The sequence below is a fragment of the Sus scrofa genome, chromosome 1 (genome assembly GCF_000003025.6).
Source record: "Sus scrofa isolate TJ Tabasco breed Duroc chromosome 1, Sscrofa11.1, whole genome shotgun sequence".
In the NCBI taxonomy this organism is placed as follows: Eukaryota; Metazoa; Chordata; class Mammalia; order Artiodactyla; family Suidae; genus Sus; species Sus scrofa.
Genome location: NC_010443.5, coordinates 16,002,199 through 16,018,836, shown reverse-complemented (window position 1 = coordinate 16,018,836; position 16,638 = coordinate 16,002,199). Strand labels below are relative to the sequence as shown.

Below are 16,638 nucleotides of genomic sequence, written 5' to 3'. Positions count from 1 at the left end.
TGCTGGGGTTCCCGCTGGGTCTGGAAATTAAACTGATAAAGACAGATTAGTGGGGGAAAAGTGTGCAAAAGTATTCAATGTACGTTTGATGTGGCATGAAGACTGCATCAGGAAATGAAAACTCAGTTACACGCGAGTATTTCTGTGCTATGCTTGATGAAGCGTGAACAGTCGTAGAAATATGATGGTCACAGACTATGGGTCAGTGTGGTGAACTGGGGGGAACTGCTTCTTCTCAGAGTCCCCCTGAGACAAGGGTGGATCTGGGGGGGGGGCACCTCTCCCAGGAGGGTTTTTTGGATCTCTTTCAGGGGAGGAGGTGGAGAATGTTGAGAGCAACTTTCCTGCTTCTGCTGTTTTCTCAAAATCCTTCATATCAAAATATTCAAGACATTGAGGTGTGGTATTACGGGGTAGCATGTTCTGAACCCCATCACACCCTCAATTTTCTTCTCCTCGGGACCCTCGTGTCAGATGGAATTGGAATGGCTACAGGATCCCGTTAGAAGAATGAATATAGGAATCCAGTTAAGAGGGATGAGTTGGGAATACTCTTTAAATAAAAATATTGTTTTCTTCTTTTGTCTTTGTGGGCTGTACCTGCAGCATATGGAGGTTCCCAGGCTAGGGATCAAATCGGACCTGTAGCCACCAGCCTACCGCACAGTGACAGCAACAGGGATCTGAGCCACGTCTGCATCCTACACCACAGCTCATGGCAACACCGGATCCTTAACCCACTGAGCGAGGACAGGGTTTGAACCTGTGTCCTCATGGATGCTGGTTAGATTTGTTTCCGCTGAGCCATGGCGGGAACTCTGAGTTAGGAAAGCATTAACTTTGGTTTAATGAAATATATTTGTCTGGGTTCACAGTCACTTTCTCATGGACTTTAAATACTCATGCTTGTTAGGTTTATCTCGAATGTGCTCCCAAGGTGCCCTGGATCAGGGACAAATCGCCTTTACTCAAAATGGAGAATGACTATGTGGCTCCATGTTCCAGCTCCTGCCACTGGGGCCACTTGATGCAAGACAGCGCAAAGTTGTCAGGCAAGCAAACCCTGAAGCTGTGTGCGAGATGAGAAACACGGAAAATGGATTTCTCTCCTTTCTCCACCTTGACTCTGTTGCTGTGAAGACACAATCTCTCCAGGGGCCAGGTTCTCCCGTGACCCCCAGCCGGGCTTTTCTGATTTAGAGACGGTCCGTAGAACTGGGCCTCAGACCTTTTGAAATGGAAATAGCTGGAGAGCACGCCCTCCATCCAGTCTTCCTGGCACTTTAGGGCTTAGCCCAGGGTCAAAATTCAGGCTGTATCCTTTGCTCTCTGGTAAGAGAGAAATCACCTAGAGAAATGGCTGTATTTCTAATTCTCATAGCATTTGATGAGTACAAGGCTTCTGGGGAAATGAAATCAAGCATTTCTTATCTTTATTTATTTATTTGGGGGGAACAAAAAATGTTTTTAGTTTTCCCAAATTTTTATAAGAACAGATTATAAAATTGGTTTTATATAACAGTGTGTATGCAAACATGTAGAACAGAATGGAATGTATTTATCACTATAATACATGTGTGCATTTACACATATACATAAAATATATTTATACCCACATATACACATACATAATATCACTCAAGTCAGGTATTATTAATCTACCCAGCACTCTGTTTGACAGATTCAAGCTTCAATAGATGGTTAATAATGCTAACTTCTGGATGTTAAGATGAAATTACCTTTACACTTTTTTCTTCACAACTTTTGTTATTTCAGGGGTTTTTTACCTTGAATTTTTTTAAATTAAAATATGGCTGATTTACAATGTTGTGCCAATTTCTGCTGTACCACTAAGTGCCCCAGTCTCTCTCACACACATACACACACATGCATATATATACACATACATTCCTTTTCTGATATTATATTCCATCATGGTCCTTCCCAAGAGACTGTATATAGTTCTCTGTGCTGTACAGTAGGATCCCGTTGCTTATTCATTCTAAATATAATAGTTTGAATCTACTAACCTCAAACTCCCAGTCTATCCCACTCTCTCTCTCTCCTCTTTGGCAACCACAAATCTCTTCTCTATGTCTGTGATCCTGTTTCTGTTTTGTATATAGATTCCTTTGTGCCATGTTCTAGACTCCACATATAAGTGATATCACATGGTAGAGAATCTCTAGATGCAGCCATGTTGCTGCAAATGCCATTATTTTGTTCCTTTTTATGGCTGAGTAGTATTCCATTGTAAATATGAAGGGAGTGAAAAAAAATATAATTTGAAAAGTACGGCGCCTAAGCTAGTACACGGGAAATTATTTTAAGCATGAAATTATTCCATTTCTACTTTTCTCCTTGGCCTAAAAGTATATGCATTTGTTTCTATTGCTGTGTAACAAATAGCTACCAACTCCTCAGCTTCACCAAGGCTGTGTCAGCTCAGACAATAGTCAAAAAGTATGGTATCATGTGTGGTTGGGTTTCTGCTCAGATATCTACTGGGGAGTTCCTGTTGTGGCGCAGCGGAAACAAATCCAACTAGGAACCATGAGGTTTTGGGTTCGATCCCTGGCCTTGATCAGCAGGTTAAGGATCTGGTGTTGCCATGAGCTGTGGTGTAGGTTGCAGATGCGGCTCGGATCTGGCGTTACTGTGGCTGTGGCCTAGGCTGGCAGCTGTATCTCCGATTCGATCCCTAACCTGGGAACCTCCATATGCTGCAGATGCAGCCCTGCCTGAAAAGACCAAAGACCAAAAAAAAAAAAAAAAAAGAGAGATGTCTATCGGATACCACATGACTTTAGAAAGAAAATAGGAGAGACTCTCCAGTTCAGGTGCTCCAAGAAGCCACCTTCCTGGCTTTCTTCACAAATCCATGGGAATGTATTCCATGCACATCCAAAGTTAGAAAAGCTGCCAGGCATATGAGCCCCCACCAGAACAGGCCCAGCTACAGTCCAGTAGCAACCAGGCTGCCTGCTCATGGGGCTCTGGTCACCGTTGTTGAGACCTGGGAGGCTGTAGTTCCAAAGAGAGACGCAAACCACCGCACAGGCCCAAGGGCTCTTTTGGTGAAGGATCCCGCGGCAGCCAGGGAGTCAGTGTCCCCAGACGCGTCCAGAGAGAACAGAGCACAGGGTCCCCGGGCTTCGAGCAGCCAGTCTTTGCACCTTGACTTCCTCATCTGTGAAGTGGGACCAGAGGAAGGCGGACACCTCACCCGAGAGGAGACTAGAAGCTGACACCACACCCAGAGCAGCTTTGTCACGTGCTGCCTCACCTCCCAGCTGCTCTTGCAGGGGCCATTCGTTGTCCCCAAATCACTGATCTCCCCTCAGCCTGCAGCCCTCTCTGTCCCCTTTCTCTCCTCAGGCAGTATTGTGTGTGTGATGTAAACTAATTTTTATTTATTTATTTAAACATGTAAAAAATGTTGGTATAGTCGATGCACATACTAAGTTTCAGCTGTACAAGGTAGTGATTGATAATTTTAAAACGTTTTACTTCATTTATAGATGTTATAAAATGCTGGCCGTATTCCCTGTGCTTTCCCGATGAAGGTGGTATTTCAGTTTGAATTCTAAGCTAACTTGGGAGTTTACACACTTTCCTCTGGGTTCTCTCAGGTATATATGAGATATACATATCAGTAAATTTGTTTCCTTTTCTTTTGTTCATTTGCCTTTTATCACAATCAAGAACTCGGAAGGGTAGGGAGAAAATTATTTTTCCTTCCACAGAATACACATATTTAAAAAAAAATCATTCTCTTGGGATTAGCAGATGCAAGTTATTAGACATAGAATTCAGAAATAACAAGTCCTACTGTATAGCACAGGGAACTAGAATCAATACCCTATGAAAAGCCATATGGAAAAGAATATGTCAAAGAACATATGTATATACGTACATATATTGGAATCACTTTGCTGTACAACAGAAATTATGAACACAACGTTGTATGTCAGTTATACTTAAATAAAAACATTTAAAAAAGCATTCTAAAGTTGAGGGCTTTGTCTGGCTTTTGCTGGTTGACCTTGAGAATGTACCCCTTAGGCTGCCACCTGCAGGGGGCCTCCTTGACCACAGGACTAAGGCTGAGCTCTGACGTCCAAGCCTGTGTCTGTGCCAAGGCCACTCGCCCTACACCTGCTCCCCATGCCACACCTGCGGCACATGGAGGTTCCCAGGCGAGGGGTCAAATCGGAGCTGCAGCTGAGGCCTACGCCAGAGCCACAGCAACTCTGGACCGAGCTGCATCTGCAACCTACACCACAGCTCACGTAACACTGGATCCTTAACCCACTGAGCAAGGCCAGGGAGCAAACCTGCAACCTCATGGTTCCTAGTCAGATTCGCTTCCACTGTGCCATGATGGGAACTCCTGGAAGAATTTGGTGGTTTTGTGAGCTCAAGACATTTTCTCTTTTTCTTTTTTCTTTTTCGGCTGCACCCTTGGTGTATGAACATTCCCAGCCCAGGGATTGAATCTGAGCTGCCTCTGCAACCTATACCACAGCTGGACCCTTAACCCACTGTGCCACAGGGGGAACTCTGCCGTCAGGTCTTTATTTCAGGATCTGGAAGGAGAGTAAGGAAGGGGGAAAGGGCTTACACCAGAGGTCCTTTAAGAAGCTTCCTCCCAGTGATTCCTTTGTCAGGCCTTTGATGAGACCCTTGTTCAACAGCTATACTGATCTGCAGGGAAAATGGCTGGGGTGGGGGCATTGCAATGATGCCAAGTCCAGTGTCCTGCCCCTACACCTGAGTTGTATTATCAAGAAAGAGTGGCCATCAGATAATGGGAGGACAGCCAGCATCTCTGGCAGTGCTTTGCTGCCCTCCAGAGCTGAGATGGAGGGCCCTGTTTAGTTCAGGTCCACAGCAGAGTGGCAGACACCAGAGGTGAAACATCTCAGAAAAGAAACCTAGGGGAAATAACGGGGCCAATCTTACTTCCTTGCATGCGAGGAACTGCAGAGTGATGGGGGCGGGATCTCTGAGTGGCCTGGGAGGTGGGGAAGGAAGGCGGCTGCTTCCTGACCCTGGGGCAGGTGTGTGGAGTGTGCCATTGCGGGGCGCTGGTTCCTCTGCCCACAGTGGATCCAACCCCACACACCTGCAGCGTCCTTAGTGCTATTGAAGCAGCAAAAGGACTTGTTTGGCCTGGGAAAGCCGAGGTCAGACTGGTTCTGAGAAAAACCTTTCACCTGGGGTGAAAATGGCCCTGAGAGGTGTCAGTGAATCTTGTGATAAATAGGTTATCATAAATCATTAACAACCACAATTAACTACAACACATCCACCATCCAATCTGAACTAATGCTAGTATATTGCTTCCGAGTATACTGAGCTCTCTCTTTCTAATTTGATCCTCACAGAGTTTCTGCACAGACACAAGCCCCGCTCGCTGGCCTCCGTGGTTACAGAAGGCGCGTTGTGTGGATGGGGCCAGGCTGCTGTGCTTCTCTGCAGGGGCGGGGAGGGGCGAGCGGGTGGAGGGCAGCGCATCCACATACCCGCTCTCTGCCCAGGCCTCGACCCCCGCACGCTGACTCTCAGCTCTTCAGGTTTGGTCCGGGACAGACACCATCGCCTCCCCTCGAGCCCAGGCCTTCGGGTCTGGACTGGAAACACATCTCTGGCTTTCCCGGGCTGCCAGCTTGCGGCCAGCAGCTTGTGACATCTCAGCCTCCGTAACCATGGAAACCAGTCCCCCCCAGTACTTGTCCAGAGCTACCTTCATCCCTCTATGTTCTCATGATTCCGGTTCTCAGGAGGAGCCTCCACCCCCATCTTAGATGCTTGGTCTCACTTCTGGGATGAGAAGGTCGGGTGATGGCTCAGGGGGCAGCGGGGCCTTCACTTTCCCGCCGTCACACGAGGCGCCCTGACCCGAGCTTCCCTCTCAACACGGCCCTCGGTACCTGCTCCTCTAAAGGACTTGCCCAAGAATTCGAAGGGAGACTGAAGAAGCCAGGACGCTGCCAAGGATCCAGGAGCTGGGGGTAAGGGCTGTGGCTGGGGAGCGGGGGGTGCCTGGGCCCGTGCTTGGTGGTGCTGAAATGGGAACACAAGAGTGAAAGCCTTCATCCAGACCCTAGGTCCGGGGAGATGGCACCTCAGCCCTCCTGTCCAGGCTGTCCTGCAGCGCAGACACTTCTGACCCATCGACGGTGTGCCGGCTGCCAGGACACGTCCTGGGCTTGGAACAGAGACAGGGCCTGGGCCCTGGCCTCGAGGAGCTCATAAGGCTCCTGAGGAAAGCAAGGGTTTCCGTGTCACCCCTCACTTCTGTTGGGACGGAGGGAAGGGGACACACGAGGACGGGGTCACACAAGTCCTCTGCTGACATGTCCGGTGTCAGCGATGGACTGAACTCACGAGGCCAGGTGAGAGGACGAGAAAACGAGTCTCAGAAAAGGAAAGCGTAAGAAGTCCATTTCTAGAAACAGAATGATGCCCTCGCATACGGGAACAGCAAGACCCAAGTTCATGTGCAGCGAGGAAGCGGCGAAGGAGGTGAGAAGAGAAAGGAAGGCTGTTCGGACATCCTCGTGCTGATTATTCAGCCAAGAAGGCCTGGCCACGGAAGGGTCACTTTCTCAGACACATGCGCACACACACACACACGCACACACGCACACACCCACTCACAAGGGTGGGGCAGGCAGATCTCATTTCAGGGACCAACCCCTTCATTCCCTCTTCTCAGGTACCTGTCATCTCCAGCGTTCTCTTCCAGATCTCCAAGACTTGCCCGAGCCAGCTCTTACAGTCTCCATTCGGAATCCTGGTGAGCAAGCCAGTCATCTCTCTGTCACTGTCCAGTGTCTCTTTCAACACTCCGCCTTCAGAACGAAGCACGGTCCAGTTTCCACTCTTCGCATCAAAGAGGAGGCAGATCTGTCCACTGATGCTAAGCCACCAGAATCCACCGGAGCGCCCATCCTCTTTCCAGGGACACATCATCCTGCCCTGCAGGGTGGGAGGGGCTGCCCCCACGTGGGAAGGAGCTCAGCTGTTAGTCTGACAAGTCCTTAACCCCACCTGCCGTCCATCCTCTGGTCCCCCTGCTCTGCGCTGGATGCTGGGCTCGTGGGTGGGGCCAACTGCCAATATTATCATAACCTGAAAAGTTCCTGCTCCTACAAAATCTGCTCTCTTTCTGCCTCGGGTATTATTTATTTATTGATGTAGATTTTTTTAGGGCCGCACCTGCATCCAGTGGAAGTTCTCAGGCTAGGGGTCGAATCAGAGCTGCAGCTGCCGGCCTACACCACAGCCACAGCAACACGAGACTCAAGCTACACCTCTGGCCTGCACCACAGCTCATGGCAAGGCTGGACCCTTAAGCCATTGATCGAGGCCATGGAATCAAATCTGCGTCCTCATGGGTACTAGTCGGCTTTGTTACTGCTGAGCCTCAACTGGAACTCTTATTTATTATTATTTTTTTAAGTTCTTTTTTTTTTCTTTTATGGCTGCACCTGCTGCATATGAAAGTTCCCAGGCTAGGGGTCGAATTGGAGCTGCAGCTGAGGCCACAGCTACATCTGAGCTGCATCTGCAACCTATGCCACAGCCTGTGGCAATGCTGGATCCTTAACCCATGGAGCGAGGCCAGGGATCAAACCTGTGTCCTCATGGAGACTATGTTGGGTTCTTACCCGCTGAGCCACGAGGGGAACTCCTGCCTCAGGGAGTGACACATACCATTCTTTGTGAAAATTCCTGCTTTAACGTCAAGCAATTTCTTTTTCAGCTCCTCCATCAGGTAGTTCAGAGTTTCCATTTGTCTCTCCCAGGTCTTGGTGCTGTTCACCTTCATCCTCAGAGGACCAAAGAGCTTGGCTTTCCTGCTACCGCACTGATAATAAAGAAACATGTTTCCATGGATCTGTCCTTGGACCTCACACCATGGGTGCCCTAGTCCGGCCTTAGGATTGATGGTGAAGTTATAGCTGAGAGAGTAAGAGTCTGCGAAGGAAAATGCACAGGTCAGGATTGGGGTTGGGAAAGAAGGGACACACACCACTGCCCTCCCAGTCTGTGAGAGCAAGGGCGGGGCTGGCCAGAGAAGCATCGCCCCTGTGGGCCTTCCCTGTCACCAGGTACAGGGGGGCGTCCATCCCCTGCTTGAGGAAGAGAAGGAGGCCTCCACCTGGCAAGAAACCACACATCCCGGGATACGCCCTATGATGCTCTGTTCACAGGGCCAGCACCCAGCGAGAGCCAGCACCTAACCTTTCTAGGAACGTGCCATGTCGGCTATGGGAGGAAAGGCCTGGAGCAGAATCCAACCCGGGTCCTGGGCGGGGGGGTGGAGAGCCTGTAGGGGCTGCTCCTGAGGAAGGGGGGGGGGTGTCCCAGCAGAGAGCCAGGAGCTGGACAAGGGACAGTTTGCAGTCACAGGTCCCGGGATTCAGCCAGGCCCATGGAGAGGCCGCTGCGCGGCTACTAGGCTGGGTCTTAGAAGTGGAGGGGGGCCTGGCCCACACTGCCTGAAACAGGAAGTCCAGAGAGTCCAAGGCAGCTGGTAGAGGAGGGGATGGAAAGGCTCAGAGACGCGAATGTGCCAGGGCAGACGTGCCATGGAAGGGCAGGAGCGCGCGCGGTCAGCCCCACTCCCTGGGAAAGCCTGAGGACTCCATGGAGCTACGAGGAAAGCTCGGATGGGAAGCGTGTCCACACAGCAGGTCAGGCCTGACTTTGCTGCAGGGCAGGAACAGGGACATGAGAGGGCATTCCCCAGGGGCTTCCAGCAGCGACAGGGATGGGAAAACGTGGCAGGAGTCAATGCCAGGGGGAGGGGCTCGATGCAGGAGCACAGCAGGTGCACTGGACACAGTGACCAGAGAGGTGGGAAGGCCAGCCAGGGCTCGAGTACAGAGAGGGTGCTCCCAGAGGCCACAGAGGGGCAGCCAGCCCGCCTGATGGAGAGAAATACAGAGACAGACCACAAGGCTGGAGGATCAGGAGGCTGAAAGCAGCCATCCCAACACAATGTCTGAATCCTCTGCCCAGGTTCCAGACTGAGCTGGTTCTCAGAACCCAGAAGCCTTGACAAGAGAGAGAGGGATGGTGGGTTGCAGTGACAGAGAGAGAGAGCCAGAGAGAAAGAGGGAGGGAGAGAGTTCCTTGGGTTCCAGCAAGGAAGGCCCTTTTATCACCATAGCAAGTCCAAAAGTCCTTCTGGCCTTCCCATCTTTGGAAGGCACCTGGCCCCTGACAATACTTGACTAAATGCATAAGGCTGAACCTGTTATAGGCAGATCCCCAGCAGAAGCTAGGACCTCAGCGGCATGTGTGGTTGCGAAGGTGCTACATACAGTATATGGCATTTCTATTTGGATGCTCGCAGCACAGACCCCTCCTGTTCTGAAGCAAGGCCACACCACTTGCGGTGGGGAAATCCACACTTTTTAGGTGTAGCTCCTGGTCTGGTTCTGGGCCCTGGTAGAGATGGAGCCTTTGGCCAAGGAATGTCAGAGCTGCCCACCATGAGCTCATCCAGCCCCTCATCAGCAGGTCAGACAGGTCAGCTGTCATAAGATAGACTGACTTTCTGGTTTGATATAAGCCGAGCCACAGGCAACCAATGAGATGCACCAGCAGGTGGCACAGATCTGACACCAGAACTGTTGTACCACCACTATCCTCTGCTCACACTTATGGTTCAGGCAGTGTCCCTTTGTGCTCCTTGGACCAAGGAAGCCACCCCACAGCAAAGGAGGGAGCCTTAGCCTGAAGCTGCCGCCCCCACGCTCCTGACCCATTCACAGCACCCAGAAGCTACAAGGCCGCACAGGGCATGTTTCTGGCTCTTCAGCACCCAGCAGCTGGGGCTCCCCTAGGACCATTCCCTGGGAGGCGGGTCCCCCAGGACTGAGATCAGAGACTAGGGCAGTGGCCAAACCTACTTCCCCACTGCTTTGCATCTTGTCCATGGCTGCTGTTTCGCCACCACAGTGGGGGCTGTAAAGGCAACAGATTTCCCTTCTGTCTTTGCGAGAAAAAGCCTGCAAACCCCTGTCCTAATGAATACCTGTTAAAGGCTGGGGGCTCCCCAGGGGGTACCAATATGAAGGTGTGGGGCCCCACCTCACCCTCATTCCCTGCCTCACACTTTGGGAAAGTGCTTCCAGTCCCTTTTGCTTGAAGCAGTCGTGGGTCAGATTCCCAGGCTGTTGCTGGACTGTGTCCTCAGGCCAGGGATAAGGGGCCAGTTGGTGGGGAGAGGAAATAGGGCCCCTTCATAGGTGGGAAAGTGTGGGAGGTCCTGGGCTTCCTGGGGCCCCAGGGAGATGGGTAATAAAGAGTATTGTAACCACAAGCAGGACCCTATGGGGCGTTCTGGGGACAGATGCCACCCGGACCCCCCCATCCCCCTCCCTCCCAACCCCCTAGATGCCCCCTCCAACCTCCTTCCCCCCAAATACTTATACCCTCCTCTCCTTCGCTCCCCCACCACACAAACGTAGCCTTCACTCCCTCCCCCACTGCTTCCATCCCCAGGACACCCACCCCACCAGCCACCCTGCACCCCATCACTACTCTGCACCCCCAACCTCCCCCCCAGCTTCCTCCCCCCCCCCCCCCGCTGCCCACCCTTTCAGGTTCCACCTGGCAGAATGGCCACCTGTTCCTATCGCGGCCGGTGGGGATGGCCGCCTGTCCTTCCCCGCCCTGCTCCAGGGGCTCGCACCTCCCCAGGGGCGGGCTCGTGGCTGCGAGGGCTGCTGTCTGGCGTTTCCTGCCTGCATCGTCCATTTATCACCTGCTCACCTCCGTCCTCCTGGCATTACCCTCTTTTCTGACCTGGAGGGAAGTGGAGGAGGAAAGGAACCTGCGGAGGAGAAAGAGGAGGGGGCGGGGCCCAAGCCAGCCTGAAGTTTCTCAAAACCCAGCCGCCACTCCTTCCCCCGCCGGGTCAGTGGGCGCCGCCCGGCGTCCCCGCCGGGTTCAGCCCCGAACTCACCGACTAGCGTCTGGCACAACCAAAGAAGCAGCTCCAGGAGGACCGGACCCGCCTTGAAGCCAGCGGTCCGCGCCATCGTCACCAGGATCCTGCAGGCGACCCCGCTTTGCAGAGAGCCTGCCCGGGATTCTCTTTCGCAAGGTTGCCGCGGGGCGAGTCGCATCGCGTCACCTCGCGTCACCAGGCCCCGCCCCTGCCAGCCCACGTGGATTTCCCCGCGATTTTCAAGGGCTCTGCTCCTGCTCCGCTGCTTTTCTTTTCTGGACCCGCTTCTCCCCGCCCCTCAGCTTTCCCGACTCCAGTCCTCAATTCAGTCATTCCTGCTTCTCCTAAGAGACTCAAGATTTTCGTTCCGGGGAACTCTGCCGCCTGATGAAAGGGACTAAAGCCGGCCGGCATCTGTGGTGTCAACAGCGATATCTTTTCTAGTAATTTCTGTGCCAGTGGAGGCCAAGACCTTTTGTGAACCACAACAACTGTTTTTTTAGAAAAAAAAAAAAAAAAAAAAAACAACCCTGGAAACTGAGGCAGCAATTTCTACTTGGAAGTTTCATTCGTGTGGAGCGGGGAGGCAGGAGCCGAAGCTGTCAGAGCGCCACCTGGAGGCGACTTGAGGCTGCTTCCCCAAATGACGTCGCTTCTGAGGAGGATTTCCTACCCTCTCCCTTTTGACCCCTCACTCCAGTGGTACTTCTCAGTATATTTAAAAAAATTTCTGCTTTCTTGGGCCTGTGAGGGTAATTCAGTGTCCTTCTGATTAGTTTTCTGGACTATTTGTGAGATGTGCCAGGTTCAGTCTCTTCATAGGCTGATTGGCTGAGTGTTGAGTCCTGCTATCATTTGTCCTGTGTCTCTGAGAATCACACTTGTTCCAATTTATTTGCAGGAGCGCTTTCTATATTCTGGATACTGATGCTTTGTGAGTGGGGGGATTCGAGCAACGTTTCCAAGTGGAGATGCTTGTGCCACGAGGATGTGCGCTGCCCACGGAAGGAGGTGAGTGACCTTGGAGGGGGCACAGGGAGGTCCCTGCCAGGAGGGAGGGCCTGGGGCAAAATCAGAAAGGTCCTCATTGCTTAAATTCCCAAACATTTGTTTGCATGCACAGTGTCAGGATACTATCTGAGACTGACAGATGGACCACGTGGTAGTAAAACTTCAGGTGATCCTTAAATTGTCTGTTTCCACAAGAAATCTGGCAGACTGCGTGGTTTTATTCACTCTGTAACCTGAGGCAGAGTGAAGGCCGTTACATCTCTCCTGGGTTATAGAACAAAATTCTGCAATGATGTTTTATTGAGATGCAGGTGACATCCACGCCCTTAGTGTCCGGTGTAGAGGACAGTGATGTGGTACTTGTATATATCATGAAAGGAAAACCAGAACCGTCTCATTGCCAAGCACCACACATGTAGTTCAGGTTTTGCCTCTTGCGATGTACTCTCTTCGCTGTGTTGGAAGATAGAATAGAGCGGTCTCTTGGTTTCCCCCCGGGGATTGGCTCCAAGACCCACCTGGGATGCTCGGGGCCCATGGTCAGCCCCCCGCATCCGAGGACCCACAGAAGGATTCGACTCCTTCAGATGCATGCCATGGCCAATGGCGTGGGACAGTGGTTACCAAAATCTGCATGAAGGTGGACCCACCCAGGTCAGACCTATGGGCTGCGCAAGGGTGGCTGCACCGTGTTCTTCACTGCAGTCGCCATGCTCTCCATCATGTCCCCAGGACTTATTTATTTTATGGCTGGAAGTTTGTACCTTGTACTGTCTTCACCCCTTCCTCCCCCCTGCCTAACCCCCACCTCAGACAACCACCAGCACTCTGTTCTCTCTATCCATGAGGGTCTGAAAAAATTATTTTCAGGAGTTCCCACTGTGGCTCAAAGGTTACCAACATGACTTGTATACATGAGGATGCAGGCTTGATCCCTGGCCCCGCTCAGTGGTTTTAGGATCTGATGTAGCCGTGAGCTGTGGTGTAGGTTGCAGATGTGGCCTGGGTCCCAAGTTGCTGTGGCTGTGGCGCAGGCTGACAGTTGAAGCTCTGATTCGACCCCTTACCTGGAAACTTCCATATGCCCAAGGTGTGGCCCTGGAAAAAATCAAAAAAAGAGGAAAATTGTCATCAGTCTCCATATAAGCGAGATAATATAATATTTGTCCCTCTCTATCTGAAATCACTGGGCCCAACGCCCTCAAGCTCCTTCCGTCTTCTCACAAGTGACCAGATCTCCTTCTCTTTCTTGGAGGGAGACTATTCAGGCACATCCGCACATGGATATACACATATATCTCACACTTTGCTCCCCTTTCATCCATCAGTGGACACGCAGGTTGCTCGTGTCCAGGCTGTGGTCCATGGTTCTGCTTTCACCCAGAGCTGCATTTGTCCATTCCTTGTATCCCCGATGTCTCCACAGCACCCACTGCAGAGGCCCCTCCCAAGGGGAAAATCTGGTTTGAGTCAGGCTTGCTTTTGCTAAATCCCTACAGCATGAGCAGGCCATAAACCTTGGTGTGAGTTTCTGTACTTTTCCCAGACCTTTGACCAGAGGAGTTATCAGAACTCAGCACTGAACTTGCCTAAGGAACTTCTGTCGAGCAATATGGGGCCTCTGTCCAGATAATTTTACATGTCAACTTGCCTAGGCTAAGGGACGCCTTTAGAGCTGGTGAAACGTTATTTCTGGGCTTGTGGGCGCGGGTGCTTCTGGCTGACATGAGCCTTAGAATCAGTAGAAAGGTGCTCTCAGCCAGTCCGGGGGCCTTGATTTGCACAGAAAGGTGGAGAAACAGCGAAGTTGCTGGAGGAGCTGGGGCAGCATCTCCTCCTCTTCTTGGTCACCAGTGTCCTGCCTTTCAGGCCTTCTGACCAGCTGGTTACTCACACCACCGATGCCCTGTCCTCAGGCAGACAGGCTTAATACCGACCTATCTGTCTGTCTGTCTGTCTATCATCTGTCTGTCTGTCTGTCTGTCTCCTAATGATTCTGTGTCTCAGGGAACCTTGGCTAACACAGTCTTACTCACCTGTTCTGGTCTCCTTTCGAGGATGAGACGTTTCAGGCCATGGGGTGGGAATTGGCTGGAAGCTCCCTGTTCCTGTCCCCACCCCAGCCCGTCTTCCCCTTGTGTCGCTCTCAGTTCTGTTCCCAGTGCTTGTTAGTGTAAAGACGTCTGCCTTGGATGCCAGCTCGGACTGAGCAGGCAAGCGTCACGGAGCTGATCCAGGCCGTGGGCCTGATGGCTGTGGTTTGGGTAGGGCTGTGCCTGGGGCCGTGGTTGCTGGCCTGGAAATGGAATCACACAAATGAAAGTCCTTGTGGAGACTCCAATTCCGAGGCGGTGTCTCCTCGGCTCCTCCTGCCCCAGGGAACCTAAGGGTGCAGATTGCTGCTGCCTGTCGACTTTGGACTCACTGGTGTCTAGGGGTTGGGCCGAGACAGCTCCTACAGCTAATGGGGGAGGCCAGGGTTATAAACACCCAATCCCTGCTGCTGTGACAGAAGAGGAGGTGGCTGGCGAGGAGGGTGGTAGGGAGTTTGAGAGGGTATTGAAGCGTTTCCAGAAAGAGAACAGGTGAGTTGAAAAACAAATGATTCTAGAGTTCCCATCATAGCTCAGGGTTAACGAATCTGACTAGGAACCATGAGGTTGCAGGTTCCATCCCTGGTTTCGCTCAGTAGGTTAAGGATCCAGTGTGACGTAAGCTGTAGTGTAGGTCACAGATGCAGCTCGGATCTCGAGTTGCTGTGGCTCTGGTGTAGACCGGTAGCTACATCTCCAGTTGGACCCCTAGCCTGGGAACCTCCATATGCCATGGGTTCGGCCCTAGAAAAGACAAAAAAAAGAAAAAAAAGGAAAACGAATGATTGTGGAAGAGGGAACAGTACAAGGTAAATCTCTGGGATCAGGACGCTGGCTGATGTTTGGGCAGGAGTGCGTGGTGAATGGTCCCGAGGCCTGTGCTGCGAGCAAGAGACGTCAGGGGGTGCGAGGAGAAAGGGGGTGGAGAACGTGCCTGGGGCCTGGGCCTCCCAGGAACAGCTCCTGGCAGAGGAGTCACTTTCTCTCCCTCTCTCTCTCTCTCTCACACACACACACACAGATTAGGGGAAGTCCCTTCCCTCTCACACACACACACTCACACACACAGATTGGGGGAAGTCTACTCATTTCAAGAGAACTGCCCCTCCAGCCCCACTGGCTGTGACCTGTTACGTCAGCCTTTTATTCCAGGGCCCACCGCCTGCTCAGGCAGCTCTTACCCTCTCCATTTGTGACTTCGGTCACAGGCCTGTCGTTTTCCACTGTGCCTCTAGCATGAACCACTGTCCAGTTTCTGGTCTCTGAGTCAAAAGAAGACGGTTTGGTGGTTCCCGTTGTGGTTCAAGGGGTTAAGAATGGGACTAGTATTCACGAGGATGTGGGTTGCATCCCTGGCCTCACTCAGTGGGTTAAGCATCCAAGCTGCAGAATAGGTCGCCGATGCAGCTCTGACCTGGTGTTGCTACGGCTGTGGAGCAGGCCGGCAGCTGTAGCTCTGATTCAGCCCCTAGCCTGGGATCTATCCTATCTGAGAGGTGCAGTGACAAAAAGAAAAACAAGCAGAGGCTTTCTGTCCTTGGAAGCCAAAGTGCCAGAATCCGCTAGAGGGTCCCTTGGCTTTGCAGGGACACATCACCCTGCCCACAGGGCGGGAGGACCTGCCCCCGGGGGTGGAGGTCAGCCTGTGGTCTGGACAACCCTTCCCAATGCCCCCATCACTCCTCAGCTTCTCCTCCAATCTCCTCGTCCTGCTCTGTCTTCTCCGTCCCGCCTTGGCTGCCGAGCCTCTCAGCTGGGACCAGCTTCCAGTTCTTTCATCAACACACAGCTCCCGACCCCTCCGACGACTCCTCTAGGTTTGCCCTTTCATACCTACCGCTGCTTGGGACAATTTCCAGTGTAACAGAAGTGGTTTCCTCTGCGTCTCAGGCCTTTCACCTTCACGACTCAGAGGCCCAAAGACTTTGAGCTTCTCACTAACTCAGCGACAGTAAAGAAAGGTCTTTCCCTTGACCTGAGCTTGGACCTCAGCCCATGGTGGTCCTGTTCTGGATTTAGGGTTGACAATGACGTCAGAGCAAAGAGGGTGAGAGTCTGTGAAGGACAAATGCAGGTGCAATAAATGTCCATCAGCCGAGGATTGGCTAAAGAGGACACAGGCCATAGACTCAGTGGACTCTTGCTCAGCCACCTGCAGCAACGTGGATGGACCTAGAAGGGATCCTAGTTACTCAAGTCTGTCAGTCAGAGAGAAACATTACAGGAATGAGATCACTAATGTATTCAACGTAATAGAGATAATACAGTAAAACGTACAAAGACTCAAAGATTTCCAACCAAACTTACATTTACCAAAGAGGAAACGTAGAGGGGGGTAGGGATCGATTAGGGGGTTAGAATTGATATATATACACACTATTATATATCAAATAGGTGGGAACAAGGACCTAGTATACAGCACAGGGAAATTTACTCATTACTGTGTAATAACCTATATGGGAAAGGATCTGAAAAGGAATGGCTACATGTATAGGTATAACAGCTTCACTTTGCTGTACGCTGAAAGTTGACTACATTCTAACAAAATTTTAAAAAATG

The 16,638-nt window shown here is 51.6% G+C and overlaps 1 protein-coding gene across 1 annotated transcript; it reads right to left on the bottom strand.

Moving 5' to 3' along the window:
- Positions 1,412-11,766, bottom strand: LOC102166801 (NKG2D ligand 1-like). Its single transcript, XM_005659148.3, has 4 exons — positions 10,991-11,766; positions 7,726-7,989; positions 6,729-7,004; positions 1,412-6,069 (listed from the first exon to the last, which is right to left on the bottom strand). Exons 1-4 carry the CDS (start codon positions 11,151-11,153, stop codon positions 5,945-5,947), a joined length of 828 nt encoding a protein of 275 aa, XP_005659205.2. The 5' UTR covers positions 11,154-11,766; the 3' UTR covers positions 1,412-5,944.